We start from the raw sequence: 18056 nt of genomic DNA on the forward strand, positions 1-18056 counted from the left end.
AAAGGGACTGAAAAGAGCTATTGCAGCAGAAACTGTAACAGCTGAGCCATTAGTGTAGGGTCCAGCTGTAATTGCTGCATGTCTAGCCCAACAGCTAGAAAACGGCTAGCTGTTGTCTCACAACAGTCGGCATGCAGCAACTTAATGGCCCATGCACAACAGTCAGAAAACGGCCATAAAATGGCTAGTTTTCCAACAGCCAGAAATGGCTTAATGAAATTTAAGTCTCTGGACTATAACCCCCTAGCCATCATAGCCTATAAAATGAGGACCTGGATGGGTTTCCAAACCATCTCAACTCACTCCAGCAAACCCATACGAACTAAGACAGCCAGCCCCTCTCCACTCATATATTCTAGTGTTTCCAGCAACGTAGTAAGGCTTAAACCTTAGCTTGAAGAACAGACCAGTGGTGTGGTCTAGGACGGTTCAACTGAACCAGTGGCTGAAGATTTAAACTGACCTGTGCAGAAGTTGAAACTACTTTTTCTCTTCTTTTCTTCTTCTCTTGGGATTTTTCCTTTATACTGTAATACTGCTAGAAAGTGTGTAATTGAGTTCCATGTGGTGGGCCTTCGTGTTTACTGAACGCAAACCCACACTAGGCTCGTCGTATCCTATAAGCTGTTTGCCTGTAACCTATCAGCATACTCAATTTACTTGAATAGGGGTAAATAACGATTTAAGGACAGCGTTTCAAACATGCTTCAGCCTGTCCTGATTTTTGATTATTTTGCAATTTTCAGTTTCCACATTATACAGAAATACATTAATCTATATAATTTCCAACACATAGACGTTATGGTGGGACGTCTCAGGAAGGTTTCAATAGTGGACGCCTCTATCCGCATTGTTCCCTGACTGTGGCGCCTATCATGATGTATTTGGATACATCCACGCCATTCATCTGTATTGAAAGCTCATTTCAGGATATGATCCAAAAAAAAGAAGCAGATCAAAATCCCAGATGGATCATGGTGCAAGAAGCAATGGTGATTGACCATTAAAAACTCCTATAGTGGATGGAAAATAAACATTCCGGTGGAATTCATGAAATTTTTAATGGTGAGGATTCAAATATTGACTGTTTCCGGTGGTGTGGTCCACCTAAGATTTGAGTCAGCTTCATTTTTGGCATTATGTCCTAAAATGAACTGTCCAAATGGTTGGACGGTGTGGATTTAAGGAACATACATTGCTGTGAGCCCCACATTCAGGGTCCCGCTCATCGTATATGGATCCGGAGTCTCACCTAATCCGATCCCTATAGACTCTTGCTGATTTTTCACATTACGTCCAAAAATGAGCGGCCACACTAATGTACCGAGTGGATGTCACACGCATCGCGGTGGGCCCCACGTTTATGCGAGATTCGCGTACCATTGCAATCCATATGATCTATTTAGTAGGCCCATCCTGATGGGCCACGTGTTCAACCAATCCAAATATCCGTACATGCGTAACACGAGTACGTTAATCTTATCCAATTTAGATTACTTACATAAGTAAGGTCCTTTTAGTAATTGTCATCCAAGCTCGTACTCCATTATATTTAAATCCTGCAATCTCTTCCACTCCCATCTCTTCCCGCTGAAAAATGGAGAGCAATCGTAGGACAACGAAATCAGTAGTCTCTCTTTCTCCTCGCCTCCGAAGAAGCCGAAGTGGTGCTCCCGCGATCTTCCGCACCTCCACGACTGAATCCCATCCTTTATCTTCCAATTCCCCCATAAATCCTATCAATCGCTCCAAATCAACATCCAAAACCCATCCAAACGCCAAAGACGACGAGAATCGCAATCCCAAAATCCAAGAGCCTATCAAGAGCAGAAAACCTCCAGACAACCGCGAGAATCTCGCTGGAATCTTCCACCATCACCGGAAGTCCGATGCAGGCGAGACGGCGAAACCGAAGAAGACGAGACGTGTGGCTGGATCTCCTTCCGCGTGGGCGCTCTCTCCAGGCCGGTCTCCGGCACCGGCGCCAGAGTCATCTGAGAAGCAGAGGACCGGCGGTGTAAGCGGCGTTCTGAGGTTTTTCCGGCAGAAGAAGACGCCTTCGGCAAGAGGAGAGGCCGTGCATCAGCTTCGGATTCTGCAGACGAGATTGCTGCAGTGGAGGTTCGTGAATGCGCGGGCGGAGTCTGCGGCCGCTGCTGGAAAATCAACGGCTGAGGTAAGATAATCGCTTTCTAACGAACGGATGAGAAACTGCTTTACATGTCCTCAAACTCGAATAGATGCGTGTCGCGGGAAAGAGATTGGCTACTCCCCCTGCCACCGCCAATGGCTGATGTTCAGTGCTCTATGGGCCCCACCATGATGCATGTGTTTCATCCATGCCGTCCATCTATTTTTATAGATCATTTTATTTTATTACACAAAAAATGAGATATACCCACATCTCAATTGGACCACATTATAGGAAACAGTGTTGAATGAACGTAGAACATTAAAAACTTTTTGGGGGTCATAAGAGTATTGGATGAAGCTGATATTTGTTTTCTTCCCTTCATCTAGGTATTTATAACCTAATCAACAGATTGGATTTCTGATAAACAGTACAGCAGGCCTTAGGAGGATTTAAATGATGGATATCCAATCACTATTGTTTTGCTGTGGTGTGGTCCACATAAGATTTATATCCCTCGTATTTTCAGGATAACGCCTAAAATGATCTTTAAAAATGGATGAACGGAATGAATGAAACACATACATCATAGCGGGGCCCACATAGCACCGCCACCAGCCACGGGGCTGGTGTCAGGGAATTAGCCAATCCGTTTCCAGTCGCGGCATTGGTAGGTAATTTCGGTTGAAATGGCGGACGCCGACGTGGATTTTTTAAAATGACCGAAACAATGTTCTTTTCGTCCTCTAATTTAATAAACAGACATGCGAATTGGGAAAGCCTATTTTTGAGCCCTAATGGACGGTGACCAAAGAGAGAGAGGAAAAAAATAAAATAAAAAATCCAAGTGAACGTTTAACAATAGAAATGCAGCAACGGTCGACATGCAATTGAAAAAGCTCCCAGCGGCTTGGTTCGTCCAATATGTGATCTCTTACTTATTTTATGAGCATGGTACATCCACTTGTGGGCCCTAGCAGATCAATGGTCTGGATCACTTAGTCATAGCCCCACTTGTATAGACTGGATACCAAGTATCCTGCACATAAGGGTCGGGTTGGGGATATATACCGGTTCCTGCCGTTCGAGTATGTAAGAGCGTATCAGTGACCGGGACGCGGATTTCCTGCGAAAGCCTTTCGCAGGAAGTTCCTGCGCAAGGGTACTGGGTGGGGCCCACCGCCATGTTTGTTGCACATCTAGCCCGTTCATCCGTTTGGAGAGCTCATTTTAGGACAAGTGATAAAATTTTAGGTGGATCCAAAACTCAACTGGACCACACGAGAGGGAAATTTGGGGAAAGAAATACCTACCATTGAAACCTTCTTGGGATCCACCTTGATGTTTATATGCCATCCAAACCGTTTATAAGGTCTTTACCACTGGGATGAAGTGAAAATACTAAAAATTTAGCCCGAAGAAAAGCTTTATGGCCACAAGAATGTTTCAACGGTTCTAACTGAATATCCACTGATTCCTCTTGTGTGGCCCACTTGAGTTTTGGATACACCTCATTTTTGGTCATATTTCCTAAAATGATCTCGCCAAACGGTTGAACGGGGTAGATATCCCACAAACATGGTGATGGGCCCCACCCAGAATCCTTGCGCAGGAACTTCCTGCGAAAGGCTTTCGCAGGAAATCCGCGTCCTAGCTGCCGGGCGCGGATTAGACAGTGATAAGGTCAGTAGCCAAATCACTACTGAAGTGACGTCACCAAGCTCTGTGGACCCCACCATGATACATGTTTTGTATCCATGCCGTCCAACCATTCGTAGAGATCGTTTTATGGCATTAGAAAAAGAATGATATAGATCTAAAATTCAATTGGACCCACCACAGAAAACCGTGGGATCAGTCACACCCACCGTTGAAACATTTATAGGGCCCACCAGTGAATATATATATATATATATACCTATTCATAAATTAACATAGGGATAGATGAAGTGAATATATATATAGATATATATATATATATATATATATATATATATATATATATATATAAAAGCTTGATCGGAAACTTCTGTGGCCCCTCAACTTCTGTGGCCCCTGAGAAGTTCTGATCGGTGGATGTCACTGTCCTCACTGTTTTCTATGGTGGGGTCCACTTGAACTTTAGATCTATCTCATTATTATCTTTCCAAGTGGATGGATGTTATGGATATAACACATGCATCATGGTGGGGCCCACAGAGCTTGGTGACATCACTTCAGTCGCGATTTGGATACTGACCTTGTCAGTATCTAATCCGCGCCCCAGCTTGGAACACATGCCATCTTGGTTATAGTGGGTCCCACGGCCTAGAGCCCTGCTTATAAAGTGTTGCAAGTGAAATTGGACGGTTGGTCCATTTTCAAGCCGTCCAATGAACGTTGGTTGCGCTGCTGGAAAAAATAAAATAAAATTATACCGACCGGAAAATTTATATTTCCACGGAGAGGGAGGGGTAACGTTCGTACGCATGTGGAATCCAAACCGTCAATCTGGTGCGTCTCATCATGTTCACCGTACATCCCAAATAAACATCCCGGTCAAAACTCATGTGGGACACAACACAGAGCAATGTAAAATAACGCCTTAAACCTTTATATTATTTTTTTGCGGCCCACCTACTTTTTGGCATGCTTGATTTTCTCTGGGTTACTCCATCCCGGTGGGGCGCAGCTGATGGCTAGGTTGGATGACATAAATATAACACGACGGACCCCACATTCCATTAGGATTTTTCTATAGATGGTTCCGTTTGGTGTGGTCCACCTGAGTTATGAATGATGCCGTATTTGTGATCAAGGCCTAACGTTGGGGGAACGCATCGAATGGACGAGTTTGATGGCATTCATACATCACGATGGGCCCCACACATCTTGAACGTGTCGGGCCCACCTACAGCCCATCGCTCAAAAGCAAACACTAACCCGTTAAAGATAGACACTCTCATTGTCAAGCGTGCGGATTGCATGTGCCTCCGGGCAGACAGAGATATACCCATGCCCGGGGCTTTGTGGGCCCACAGAGATGTCCGTGATAAATCCAATCCATTCATCTGTTTTTAAAGACCACAATAGGATAGTATTTCAAAATTAAGCTCATCCAAAACTTATGTGGGCCACCAAAAATGAAACAGTAGGGATGGAAACAACCACCGTTGAAACCTTCTTAGAGCTGACCGTGATGTTTATATGCCATCCAAACCGTTCATATGATTATTAAAACTCATAAATATGGCGACGTACATAGAAATCGGGACCGTTGATCGGGATGACCATCTCGCAGATGAGCCATAGGCAGCAGTTCATTAATTGGAATATTCTAACCATCTGATCAGTGTTGGTTTTGGCAGTTTATCTTGGACCGTTCTCAGATTTTTTCTTTTTTATGAACTGTCTTAACCGTCCAACCCTCTGATCGGATGCTTACTGTAATCGACCCGCTCTGGTATATTGGGCCATAACCCACCAGCATTATGGCCCATAAAATCAATGGTTCAATTGCTGGACATGAGCACCAAGTGCAGAATCTCTGAGGGCCCATGGCGATGTTGGTGTGACGACATCCACTCCGCCCATCAGTTTCGCCAGCATAAGCTAGGACATAACCAATATTAAAGAGATCTAAAACTCAAGTGGGCCACCCAAAAAAACAGTAGGGATTGAATGGCCACGATTGAAACGTTCGTGAGGCTGCAGAAGTTTTGAATAATGCCCATATTTGAATTTTCATTTCATCCTGTGGCAATAACATTATGAAGGTTTTTGATGGCATATAAACATTGGCCGCATAAAAGTTTTTGTGGGCTTTATTAAGGCTTAGGACAGTACACACATTATAAGGAGAAGGAAAATGCTAAAAAACTATTTATATTGAACTGTCCCGCTGCTTACATTAAACGTGCAACCCCGTTACCTTTTATATAGAGATTTACTATCATACGGAAAGACCAAAATACTCTAATTCTGAAGGAGTTGATGTGAGATGAGGGCATTTACATTAACTATTTTTTACATCATAAAAAAATAAAAAATAAAAAATAAAGTTAAAGAAACCTATTTACAAAGCATTGAAAAACCAACTCATCTGTTCTAAGCTGCCAATAAATACATTTGGATGAATCTATAAAATACCAGGGATAATGGATGGAACTGGATGAATCTGGACCGTCCAGAAGGTCAATTTGGTTTGTACGTTCTAGACGTTTCAACGGTGGGGTGGGGTGGGCGGGTGTTTTCATTTCATTGTTTCACACGGGAATCTAACTGATTTTTTGGTTCATGTCCTGACATGAGCTGGCGAAAATGATGGAATTCGCCAGTGGGCCTTATAGAGCTTCCGCTTACATGGGCTTCCCTCTAATGGGTTTATAGGAAAATCACGTCCACGATATTCCTCTATTCAAACACAAAAAAATTCAATTTGAAAACTACCTCTATTCAAACACAAAAAAATTCAATTTGAAAACTATCTTTTGGTTTTTGCTATTTTACACAGTATACAGAGAGTTTGAATTCTAGTATCTTTTTGCTGGCATGCAGAAGAAAATATTCAGTGTCTGGTTGGAGAATTTTCAGCTACGAAACTTCATGACAGAGAAGCGAATTCAGATTGAGAAACTCAAGGAAGAGCTTAAACTACACCGAATTCTCTGCTCTCAAATCCCACTACTTAACGAATGGGAGAAAATAGATAAAAGAAATTTAGAAGCGATAACGAAATCCACACGACTTCTGCGCTCGGCCTCGATCAAAGTCCCCCTTGTGGAAGGTGCCAAGGTAAAAGAAATAACACAGTACGTACGACAACATCCCTCATCGTTTAAAGATGTGGGCGGGAATCCAGCAAGCCTTTCAAAATGTGAATTCTCAAAAGTCTGATTTGGAATGTGTACCGATATTGGATGGTGGGAGATATTTTAACGCTGACTCAGACATACATTGTGCATCCTTTTTCTCTTCCTTTTCTTCTTCTTTTTTATTTATAAAAGAAAATAAAAAAATTTATTTGCGTTGCGATTTGTGCAGGTTGACATGTTTTCAGTTTATACAACAATCTGTATGGCGATGGATGTCATCGAAGGAATTGAAGCGGCCATCTCAAGGTTTTACTTACAGGTTTAGCATGACTCTCTCTCTCTTAGGGTGCGTTTGGATGGACCATCTTTGGACGCAGATTGCCCATGACCGCGTTTGGATGGACCCTCTTTGGACGCGGATTACCCCATGCCTGCGTTTGGACGGACCGTATCAAAGGAGGTTCTTATTGTCATTACATGTCTATGTTAAAGAATGCTCTCTCACCATTCGCATCAAAGAAGACCTTACTTGATAGATTGTTCACGTTCAAGGTTGAGCCCACACAATGGACAATCTATATTACAACGGAGGCCCACTTGATAGATGACTCCATATTAATGTGGGCTCATATAATGGACAGTGTACATCAAAGGCCGGCATTTAATGGTAAATAGTTCACATCCAAAGCCGGTCAGTCTGATAGACATACCAAATGAAAAATGGGGCCTATATGATCGACGGTCCACATCATTGGTGGGTTTCATGTGATAGGCAATTGACATTAAAGTGGGGCTCCATATGATGGATGGTCCATATTAAGGTGAGCTCCACATGATGAAAACCCCACATCAAATTGTGGCCCCACATGGATGGTAAATATAAAGGTGGCCAAACAAACTTGAGAAATAAATACTCTCGTGAAGTTGAAAACAAGACATGCTTTTATACCCTTTGGCTTATAAACATATATAATTTTTTACCAAGCAAGCTTATCCAACTTAAAATAAGTTACTTAAGGCATAAGTAACTTATTTAAAGTAACTTACTATCCAAAAGCCCCTAAATTTCTGGACATTTGTTGATGGTTACAAATGGAAACATCCAATAGACTTATTTCAAAAAACAAGTGTCCACAAATCAATGGTTAGGGTTGTCCAAAAAATGTAATTTTATAATGTAACTTTTAAAAGACTGGTTTTCACTATTTAATCAAGTTAATTTGAGTTAGTATACTCGTATCTTATATCAAGAGCATGCATATCAAGCATCATAGGCAGCTAAACTATGATATAACTCCTCTTTTGGAACAAAATCTACTAGAGTTTCCATTAATGCCTTTGTCAAAAAGGATTTTTAAAAAGCTACCTGATCATTTTCAAGTGAATGTTCCAAAAAACTCTCCAACCTACTAGCTTGGTGGTCCATCCCTTGATCATTTTCAAGTGAATGTTCCAAAATCACACAACCGTTGATATTGGCCAAGTTGTCAAACCATTAAAGAGTCTGGTTATTCTATATGCTGGTGGATGTGTATTTCAATTGGGTATACCAACAATCATACCTCTGATACCGTTATTATTAATTAAAATGAGATAAGCTCATTTTTAAGTGGTACCCAAAATAAAGTCCCATCAGTAAATATATAGAATATCTGATATTGGGAAATGCATGTTTGTTTAAGGCCAAGAAGATGAGCTCATTACTCACGGAGCTAGTGACGATTGTAAAACAAGAGAGAGAGAGCATGGATGAATTGATGAAGATATCAGCTACGGTGGCTTCCTTGGAGGTGGGTATGCTGTTCATTAACCATATCAAACTTAAGATCCACAGTTGTTCAACAGAAATATGATTTAAATCCACAATTTCCTTTCCTTTTTTTTTTTTTTTTCCCTCACTGATCCAAACACAACCATCTTCTAAAACGAAAATAGTGGCTAGGCACACAACTCTTTGGATTTTGAAGAGTTAAATCTGTTAGTTTTTGTTGAGAAGGTTCAAACCATTTATACGCGAGCTCTATACACTTGCTAGTTTGTATCTAAGTGCATCTAAGTGTATCATACTTTCAATGAACGTAGATAAAGTATCTAGATGCACATAAATTCACTTAGATGTACTTAGTTCTTTTGAAAATTTAAAATTATTATTATTATTTTTTTTTAAGTGGTTGTTTGGCAGCTTAGATTTTGGGGAGTTTGGAATCAAAATCCAAAACCAAGTCAAAATATTGTGTTTGGCTTACTGAAGATTTAAAATCCTTAATAAGCCTACTTTTCAAATATTCCTCTCTAAAAGGTAGCTTGCAAAATCAAGGATTCGAAATGTTCTCTACACATTGAAAATTCAGGTTACCAAACATAATTTTAGATTACACATATAAAAATTCAAGTTACTTATCACAACTATGGAATGAAAATCTCCCTGAATTTGAATTCTGAAGTAAAAATCTAAATCCAATATGCCAAACACCCCCTAACATACAAAACTTCTTGATTTTGCATTCAACCAAACAGTTACTTTCTAGTCATCTAACTTTAATACAAATGTTTTGAACAGGCAAAGGAGAGAAGTCTAAGGGTACATCTCATACAAGCAAAGACAAATAGAGAAGAAGTGTCACACAGGGCATTCTGTAGGTTTCCCAATAGAATGGAACATGTTAGTTTTCCGTTACAGGCATCCATCTCACCGACAAAACCTTCTCAGACAAGCATTTATGTTCAATGATCCCATACTTAGATTTAAAAGCAAAGATCCTTTGCCCAATGCACTATGTGTTACTGTGCTGGTACCAGAATATTTATGTTTGGATTTTCAATGTGTATAAATGGGGCTCGCCGTTAACTGATCCGAAACGTCGACATGATGTGGCCCATCACAGATGGTACATGTGAATTAAAAAGAATCCAATATATTCAAAGTTCCCAGCTGTAAAATATTGGGCTTTATTGGTTGAACAATACATTGATTTGGTATGCCTACATGAGTTTTGGACACGACTGTTTTTTTACATTCCTATTTATTATGGTATGTAAAAGCAGGCGTAAGGAGTGGATTCGGGAAGCGGATTGGCTGGTGTACCATACAGTGGCTATATTAGGTACGTTGTGTAGAGACAAACACTATGCTCCTAGAGCTCCAAGTTGTACCAAAGGTTCAAAGGAGATCAAAGTTACATGGCCCCACAGTGATGCATTTATTATATCTACACCGTTAATCTATTTTTAGAGATAATTTTAGAACATTATGCAAAAAATGAATCATATCCAAAAGTAATCTGGACCACACCACAAATAGTGGCGGAGATAATATTTTCACCGTTAAACAATTCGTAGGGCCCACCATAACATTTATTTTCCATCCAATCTGTTCATAAGTTCACAAAGACTTGAATTAAGAGGTTCATATTGTCATTCTCATTAATATGACGAGCGCTACATCAAGCATCCATGGCAATTGTGAGGTGGTCCCACCACAAATTCCTCGCATGAAATTAGTTATGTCCACAATCATGGTGCATATGTGTAAGTGAAATGGCCAGAATCTCACACACGCAAATGGTAACCCATTCAATGATCACTTGATGCAAAATTCATTTTGATCCCACTCATAAGGTAGTTGTGACTTGTATATGGAGTCATGCCATGGCTGTCCATTGATTCCAAAGGGTTGGCCCACTCAATGTGCCAACTTGATTACATTTTTGCCTAATGTAGGGCCTATTGTCTGGAGGGTGGGAATGTCCTACACATGTCATTTTCATGAAAAGGATGGTTTTCTGCCTCAGTCCACGACCATGATTCTCACTTTCGCATTTCTTAACTACGTTTCTTTCATGCCATGGGAATGTAAGAAATAAAAAATGTATAAATAATTTCATAATTTTTCATCATGTACATTATTTTCAAAGCTATTCCAAGAAATTAATGTATGTTTTTTTTTTTTTTTTTCCAATTCTATCATAAAAGTGATTGTAAGTGTTTTATTTATTTTTATTTTTGTAAGTAATGGTTTCATTGCAATACTAAAGACTAATACTGATTCAGTGAAAGGCCGATATAGACACCCAACCCAGGTTAACATATTGAGAAAGCTAAGATAGTCTGAGAACCATGATCATATTCTAAACCAAACTCTCTCTCGGTGGGAATTGATACACTTCTTTCACTCAAACTTTCATATATATATATATATATATATATATATATATATATATATATATATATATATTTACACATCCAAGACTACCATATTTATCATCTTACCTACCTTTACCTACCACTAAGAGCCAAAGTCAACTTTCCTATATATTTACACCTCCAAGACCACCATATTTACCATCTTACCTACCTCTACCTACCACTAAGAGTCAAAGTCAACTTTCTTATATATTTACCCCTCGAAGACCACCATATTTGTCATGTCAACTTTTACTCCTTATCTACCTACCAATTACAGCAATGCCATTGGAGAAGGCTATAAATAGCCCTCTCCTCCTTCACATTTCACACACAACCAAGAGAGCCTAAAATCCAAGTGAGGGAGAGGGAGAGAGAGAGGAAGAGAGTAAGGGTGAGGAGGTGCTCCTAAGCCTACAAGTTCGGATTTTTTTAGCTCTCCCTTAGCATCATCCCGACCTTCCTAACCCCACAAGCCTAGCCCAGATTGATTATGGTGCAGTCAATATCTTAGCCCACTCAAGATCAAGCCAAAGATCCATTCATTTTACATACAAGCATTCATCATGACATATATTCCCTTCTCAACCCCCTTGCTTCTCTAGATCTTTAGTGAACGTATGCTCTGTGACTTGCCGTACATCGGATCCTGTCACATCAGAAATTTCTAATGATCTAGTTCATTTTTCTTACCTCTTTGCATAAGCATCATCACATCCGCCTTCTAGACATGCCGTTGGACGTATGCTATGTGGCTTGCCGAAATCTCGAATCTTGCCGTATCAAAAATCCACGTGTGTGCCTAATCCTATCTTGACCATATCATTAATTCCTTAAGATTGTTTTACTACACAAAGTAGAGACTGTACGTTCGTACGGGCAGAGAGGGTACCTAACACCTTCCCTCTTTGTAACTGAAGCCCCTTATCTGGAATCCCGAATCGCAGACCAGGAGTCAATCTAAGGTAGGAGAGTCTTTGGATTTCTCCAACCTTACGTACTTCGTGGGTTCTAGCTGACTACGGAATTCTGAGATTAATTGACTAGTGGCGACTCCAACATCTACAAATCAGCTTAATCAACCCCACCACCAAAACATAACATACAAATCAGCGTGGGTACCGATTTCCAGTGTTTACAGCCGAGCTAGCAAGTTATATTTTTCTGAATTATTAATTTATGTTTGACACTTACAATTTGTTATGTATTAATTTTCTATTATTTGTATTAGATATTTGTTTATTTGTCGTGTATTGTTATTGGTTAACAATATTAACTATATTGTATATTGTATATTTTTTATTTTTATATATGATTTTTGTTATTAATGGTATGTTAATAGGTTAAGAAACAAGCACGTGAAGAATGATTAAAAGCACTAAGAACATGAGATATTGGAGGATAATTGATAAAAACAGGTAAAATAATTAAATTTTATTTTATTTGTTTTTAATTTAAGCTTTTTATTATGTATATTTGTTCGCAATTTCAATTGAGCTTTATGGGAAAAATAGGACAGATCTAACTAGGGACCACACTGCAAAAAGCAGTGGAGGATTGAACGTCTACCGTTGAAACCCTTTTAGGGTCATGTAAGTTTTAAATCAATATGAAATATGTTTTTCCTCTTCATTCAGGTCCTTGTGAACTTATGAACAGATTGAATGGAAACTAAACATTATAGTGGGCCCTATGAAATTTTTAACAGTGAAAATCATTATCCCACTGTTATTTGTGGTGTGGTCCAGTTGATCTTTGGATATGATTCATTTTTTTGGATAATGTTCTCAAATGATGTCGGAAAATGGATGAACGTTGTGGATATAATAAATACATCAATGTGGTCCCACGTAACTTTGATCTCATTTGAACCGTTCGCACAACTTGGAACTCGAGGAGCGTCAGCGCTCGTCTTCTACCTACATCAGCTGTATAGCTGATGTGTGGTACACCAGCCAATCCGCTTCCGGTCTGCAAGCCGGTCCCAGATAGCCACGTGTGCACCAAACCCATTACACCTACAGTAGAATAAGCTCATTCTACAACTACGTGAGAGGGTCCACTGAAATGCAGATCCCAAATCCACTCTGTCCATAAGGTGCGCCCCACCATGATACATATGTTGTATCCATACTGTCCAACCATTTTTAGAGATCGTTTTATGTCATTAAAAAGAGACTTATATAGATCTAAAGTTCAAGTGGACCCCACCATAGAAAATAGTGGGGACAGTGACATCCACCGTTCAAGACTTCTTAGGGGCCACAATAGTTTTCGATGAAGCTGATATTTTTGTTTTCACTTCATCTATCTATATGTTAACTTATGAAAAGGATGGATCTCAAAAATACATCACTGTGGGCCCTATAAATGTTTCAACGGTGGGTGTGATGGTTCCCACAGTCTTCTGTAGTGGGTCCAGTTGAATTTTAGATTATCTCATTCTGTTTTTAATGCCATAAAACGATCTCTAGAAATGGTTGCACGGCATGGATACAACACATGCATCATGATGGGGTCCACATAGCTTGGTGATGTCACTTCAGTAGCCAAACGGCTACTGACCTTGTCAGTATCCAATCCGCACCCCATTCTACAACTACGTGAGAGGGTCCACTGAAATGCAGATCCCAAATCCACTCTGTCCATAAGGTGCGCCCCTTCAGGTGCACCCCACTAACCTAAAAATCAGGTCGATCAAAAGTATAGTCGAGTCGTACCACAAGGAAAAGTTAGGATGGGGAGTGGACGGCTACAATTAAAACCTGCCAAATTGTGTGCGTGGGGCACACCATAAATCTGTATACGCAATCCAATCCATTCAAAAGATGCTACAAACCAGATAAATGCGCAGCAGAGAATCACTCAAAAACTAACGTGAGCCACATCAACTGATTTTACAGGTTCCTAGTATAATCTTACATGGTATGCCACCTAAGTTTTGGATCGTCCTCCGTTTTGGAATACAATAAGATCATAACACATCACGGTGGCCCCACACACTTTTGTAGAGGAACTCGCCTTCGTGACTCTCCGTCATCCCAACTCGAGTCACCATCATCTTCATGCCACACAAAGTTTGGCCCACATACAGAGATAGTCTGATGATCGAGACCGTCATATATGGGATAGTCTGATGATCGAGACCGTCATATATATAAGTGTGTGTAAGAAATTAAATTCATTTATCAAACGTGCCCCAACGGTATGACCGTACACTCCCAAAATCAGCTCATTTCAAAAACTCAAGTAGTTGACACCACATAAATTCGGAGTTTTTAGAAATCAGTTAGAGCCATAACCAAAGTGTATTCATGGACGGAGGGCGCAGCTGATGGCTAGGATGGATGACATAAATACAAGACGGTGGACCCCACATTCCATTAGGAATTTTCTATAGATGGTTCCGTTTGGTGTGGTCCACCTGAGTCATGGGTGATACCGTATTTGTGATCTAAGCCTAACGTAGGGGGCGCATCGAATGGACGAGTTGGATGGCATTCATACATCACGATGGGCCCGCACGTGTCGGGCCCACCTATGCTCAAAAAGCAAACACTAACCGAGGGTTGGTGCAGAGCTGCGGGGTTAGACGTGACATCACCAAGCTCTGTGGACCCCACCATGATGCATGTGTTGTATCCATACCGTCCAACCAATTTTAGAGATCGTTTTATGGCATGAGAAAAAGAATGAGAAAGATCTAAAGTTCAAGTGGATCCCACCATAGAAAACAGTGGGGACAGTGACATCCACCGTTCAAAACTTCTTAGGGGCCAGGGAAGTTTCTGATCAAGCTTAATTTTTTTTTTTTTTTTTCACTTTATCTATCTCAAAAATATTAGCTTGATGGGAAACTACCGCGGGCCCTATAAATGTTTCAATGGTGGGTGTGACTGATCACACGGTTTTCTGTGGTGGGTCCATTTGAACTTTAGATCTATATCATTTTTTTCTTCTAATGCCATAAAACGATCTCTAAAAATGGTTGGACAGTATGGATACAACACATGCATCATGGTGGGGTCCACAGAGCTTAGTGACGTCACTTCGGTAGGATTTGGCTACTGACCTTGTCAGTAGGATTAGCTACTGAAAGGTTGAGTAGCGAGACTCACTACTGAAGTGATGTCACCTAGTTCTGTGGGTCCCACCATGAAGTATGTTTTATATCCACCCCGTCCATCCATCTCGAGATATCATTTTAGGGCATTAGCTAAATAATGAATCAGATCCAAATCTTGAATGGACCCCATCACAGAAATCAGGGGAGAGAGTCACATCCACCATTAAAATCTTTAAGGGTCACAAAAGTTTTCGATCAAGCTGATATTTCTGTTTTCCCTTCTTTTAATGTCTATGTTAACTTATGAACAGGTTGAATCTCAAGTAAACATAAAAAAACAATGAGGCACCTGAAGGATGACGGTGGAGCGCGTGAAGAACCAAGAATGGTAGCAGTGCGGGCAACCCGCGTCCGGTCTCTAGACCGTGGGACCCACCATTACCAAGATGGAATGTGTTCCAAGCTGATACGCTCCTCCATTCTCGAAACTTGGTATCCAGTCTATACAAGTGGGGCCATGTCTAAGTGATCCAGACCATTGATCTTCTAGGCCCACAAGTGGATATACCATGCTCATAAAAGGTCACATACTGGACGATCCTAGCCGCTGGGAGCTTTTTCAATTGCATGTCGACTGTTGCATAATTTCTCTTGTTAAACGTTCACTTAGATGATTTTTTTTTTTCGTTTCTCTCTTTGGTCACCGTCCATCCAGTAGGGCCCAACAGATCAAGGGTCTGGATCCCTTAAAAAAATAGGGCCAACTTGTATGGAAGCGAGTATGCTTCCCAATTTGCAGGTTTGTTTATGAAATTACAGGTCTTTCTTTCCCGCGACACGCATCTATTCGAGTTTGAGGACATGTAAAGCAGTTTCTCATCCGTTCGTTAGAAAGCGATTATCTTACCTCAGCCGTTGATTTTCCAGCAGCGGCCGCAGACTCCGCCCGCGCATTCACGAACCTCCACTGCAGCAATCTCGTCTGCAGAATCCGAAGCTGATGCACGGCCTCTCCTCTTGCCGAAGGCGTCTTCTTCTGCCGGAAAAACCTCAGAACGCCGCTTACACCGCCGGTCCTCTGCTTCTCAGATGACTCTGGCGCCGGTGCCGGAGACCGGCCTGGAGAGAGCGCCCACGCGGAAGGAGATCCAGCCACACGTCTCGTCTTCTTCGGTTTCGCCGTCTCGCCTGTTTGGGATTGCGATTCTCGTCGTCTTTGGCGTTTGGATGGGTTTTGGATGTTGATTTGGAGCGATTGATAGGATTTATGGGGGAATTGGAAGATAAAGGATGGGATTCAGTCGTGGAGGTGCGGAAGATCGCGGGAGCACCACTTCGGCTTCTTCGGAGGCGAGGAGAAAGAGAGACTACTGATTTCGTTGTCCTACGATTGCTCTCCAATTTTCAGCAGTAATAGATGGAAATGGAAGAAATTGAAATTGAAGGATTTAAAATATATACGAGTTTGGATGAAAATTACTAAAATGAGCTTACTTATGTAGGTAATCTAAATTGGATAAGATTACCGTACTCGTACAACGCATGTACGGATATTTGGATTGGTTGACCACGTGGCCCATCAGGATGGGCCTAGTACGCGAATCTCCCATAAAAGTAGGGCCCACCGCGATGCGTGTGACATCCAAAGGGAGTGGATTAGGTGAGACACCGGATACACCAAGATGTGTGGGACCCTGACTGTGGAGCTCAGGGTGTTGTGTTCCTTAAATCCACACCGTCCAACCATTTTGAAACCTCATTTTAGGGGATAATGCCAAAAATGAAGCTGATTCAAATCTTAAGTGGACCACGCCACACGAAACAGTCAGTGATTGAATACTCACTATTAAAAACTTCATGAATTCCACCCGAATGTTTATTTTCCATCCAAGCTATTGATAAGGTCAAAAACACCTAAGATGAAGAGGTGCACAAATATTATCTAGATCCAGAGCTTTTGTGGCCCACAAGAAGTTTTTTTTACGGTCAATCACCTCTTTTTCCTGCACTATGATCCATATGGGATTTTGATCTACTTCATTTTTTAAATCATATCCTAAAATGATCTTTCAATACAGATGAACCGTGTGATGTAGCTAAATTCATCAGAATGGGCCCCACAGTCTAGTTTCCCACCCACCTAGGTAGATCCGAGGTTAATGGTATATTGAGTTGGATGTATTTTGAAAATTATCGAATGTATACAATATCTGGATACAATACAATACATCCTAATATGCTAATCCAAACAGGCCCTAATTTGATTCCAAGTGGTAAACTCATCAGAATGGGCCCATAGTCTGGTTTCCCACCCACCCCTGGGTAGATCCAAGGTTAACGGCACGTTGAGTTGGATGTATTCTGAAAATCATCGAATGTACAACTCCTACCACATTTTCTTGTGGTGGGGGCCACTTGAATTTTGTATCAGCGATATTTTTAGACTCCCTTCTTAAAATGAGCTGGTGCAAATCATGTACCGAGCGGATGTTATGCACACATCGTTGTGGGCCCCGCATAGTTTGTTTTTTGTTTTTTGTTTTACTCGGGATGGATGCGAACCGTTGATGAAAATCCGCATCATTGGGTGAGGCAGAAGTAGCGCGACTTGGCTGCGAGATCGGAGCCAGTGATGTGAGTGCGGCCTATCTACACCCTTGATATGCTTTGAGACTTTATTTTACAACCTTGTCCAAAAAATAAAGAAGATAAAAAATTTAGACGGACCACACCATAGGAAATAGTGTTAACTGACCAACGACCATTAAATACTTTTGTGGGCCACAAGAGTTTTGAATCAACCTAATAATTGTTTTTTACTTTCATCCAAGTTTATTTGACCTTATCAACAGGTTGGATGGTCAACAAACATTATTGTGGACTT

At 41.0% G+C, this 18056-nt stretch overlaps 1 protein-coding gene across 1 annotated transcript; it reads left to right on the forward strand.

Moving 5' to 3' along the window:
* Positions 1-1597: 1597 nt before the first annotated feature.
* On the forward strand, positions 1598-9864 carry LOC131249870 (QWRF motif-containing protein 7). The gene is made up of 5 exons (XM_058250614.1): positions 1598-2176; positions 6668-6904; positions 7154-7243; positions 8607-8714; positions 9485-9864. The coding sequence occupies exons 1-5, from the start codon at positions 1598-1600 to the stop codon at positions 9653-9655; spliced, it is 1185 nt and encodes a 394-aa protein (XP_058106597.1). The 3' UTR covers positions 9656-9864.
* The last annotated feature ends 8192 nt before the right edge of the window (positions 9865-18056 follow it).

Source organism: Magnolia sinica, chromosome 6, assembly GCF_029962835.1.
Source record: "Magnolia sinica isolate HGM2019 chromosome 6, MsV1, whole genome shotgun sequence".
NCBI lineage: Eukaryota > Viridiplantae > Streptophyta > Magnoliopsida > Magnoliales > Magnoliaceae > Magnolia > Magnolia sinica.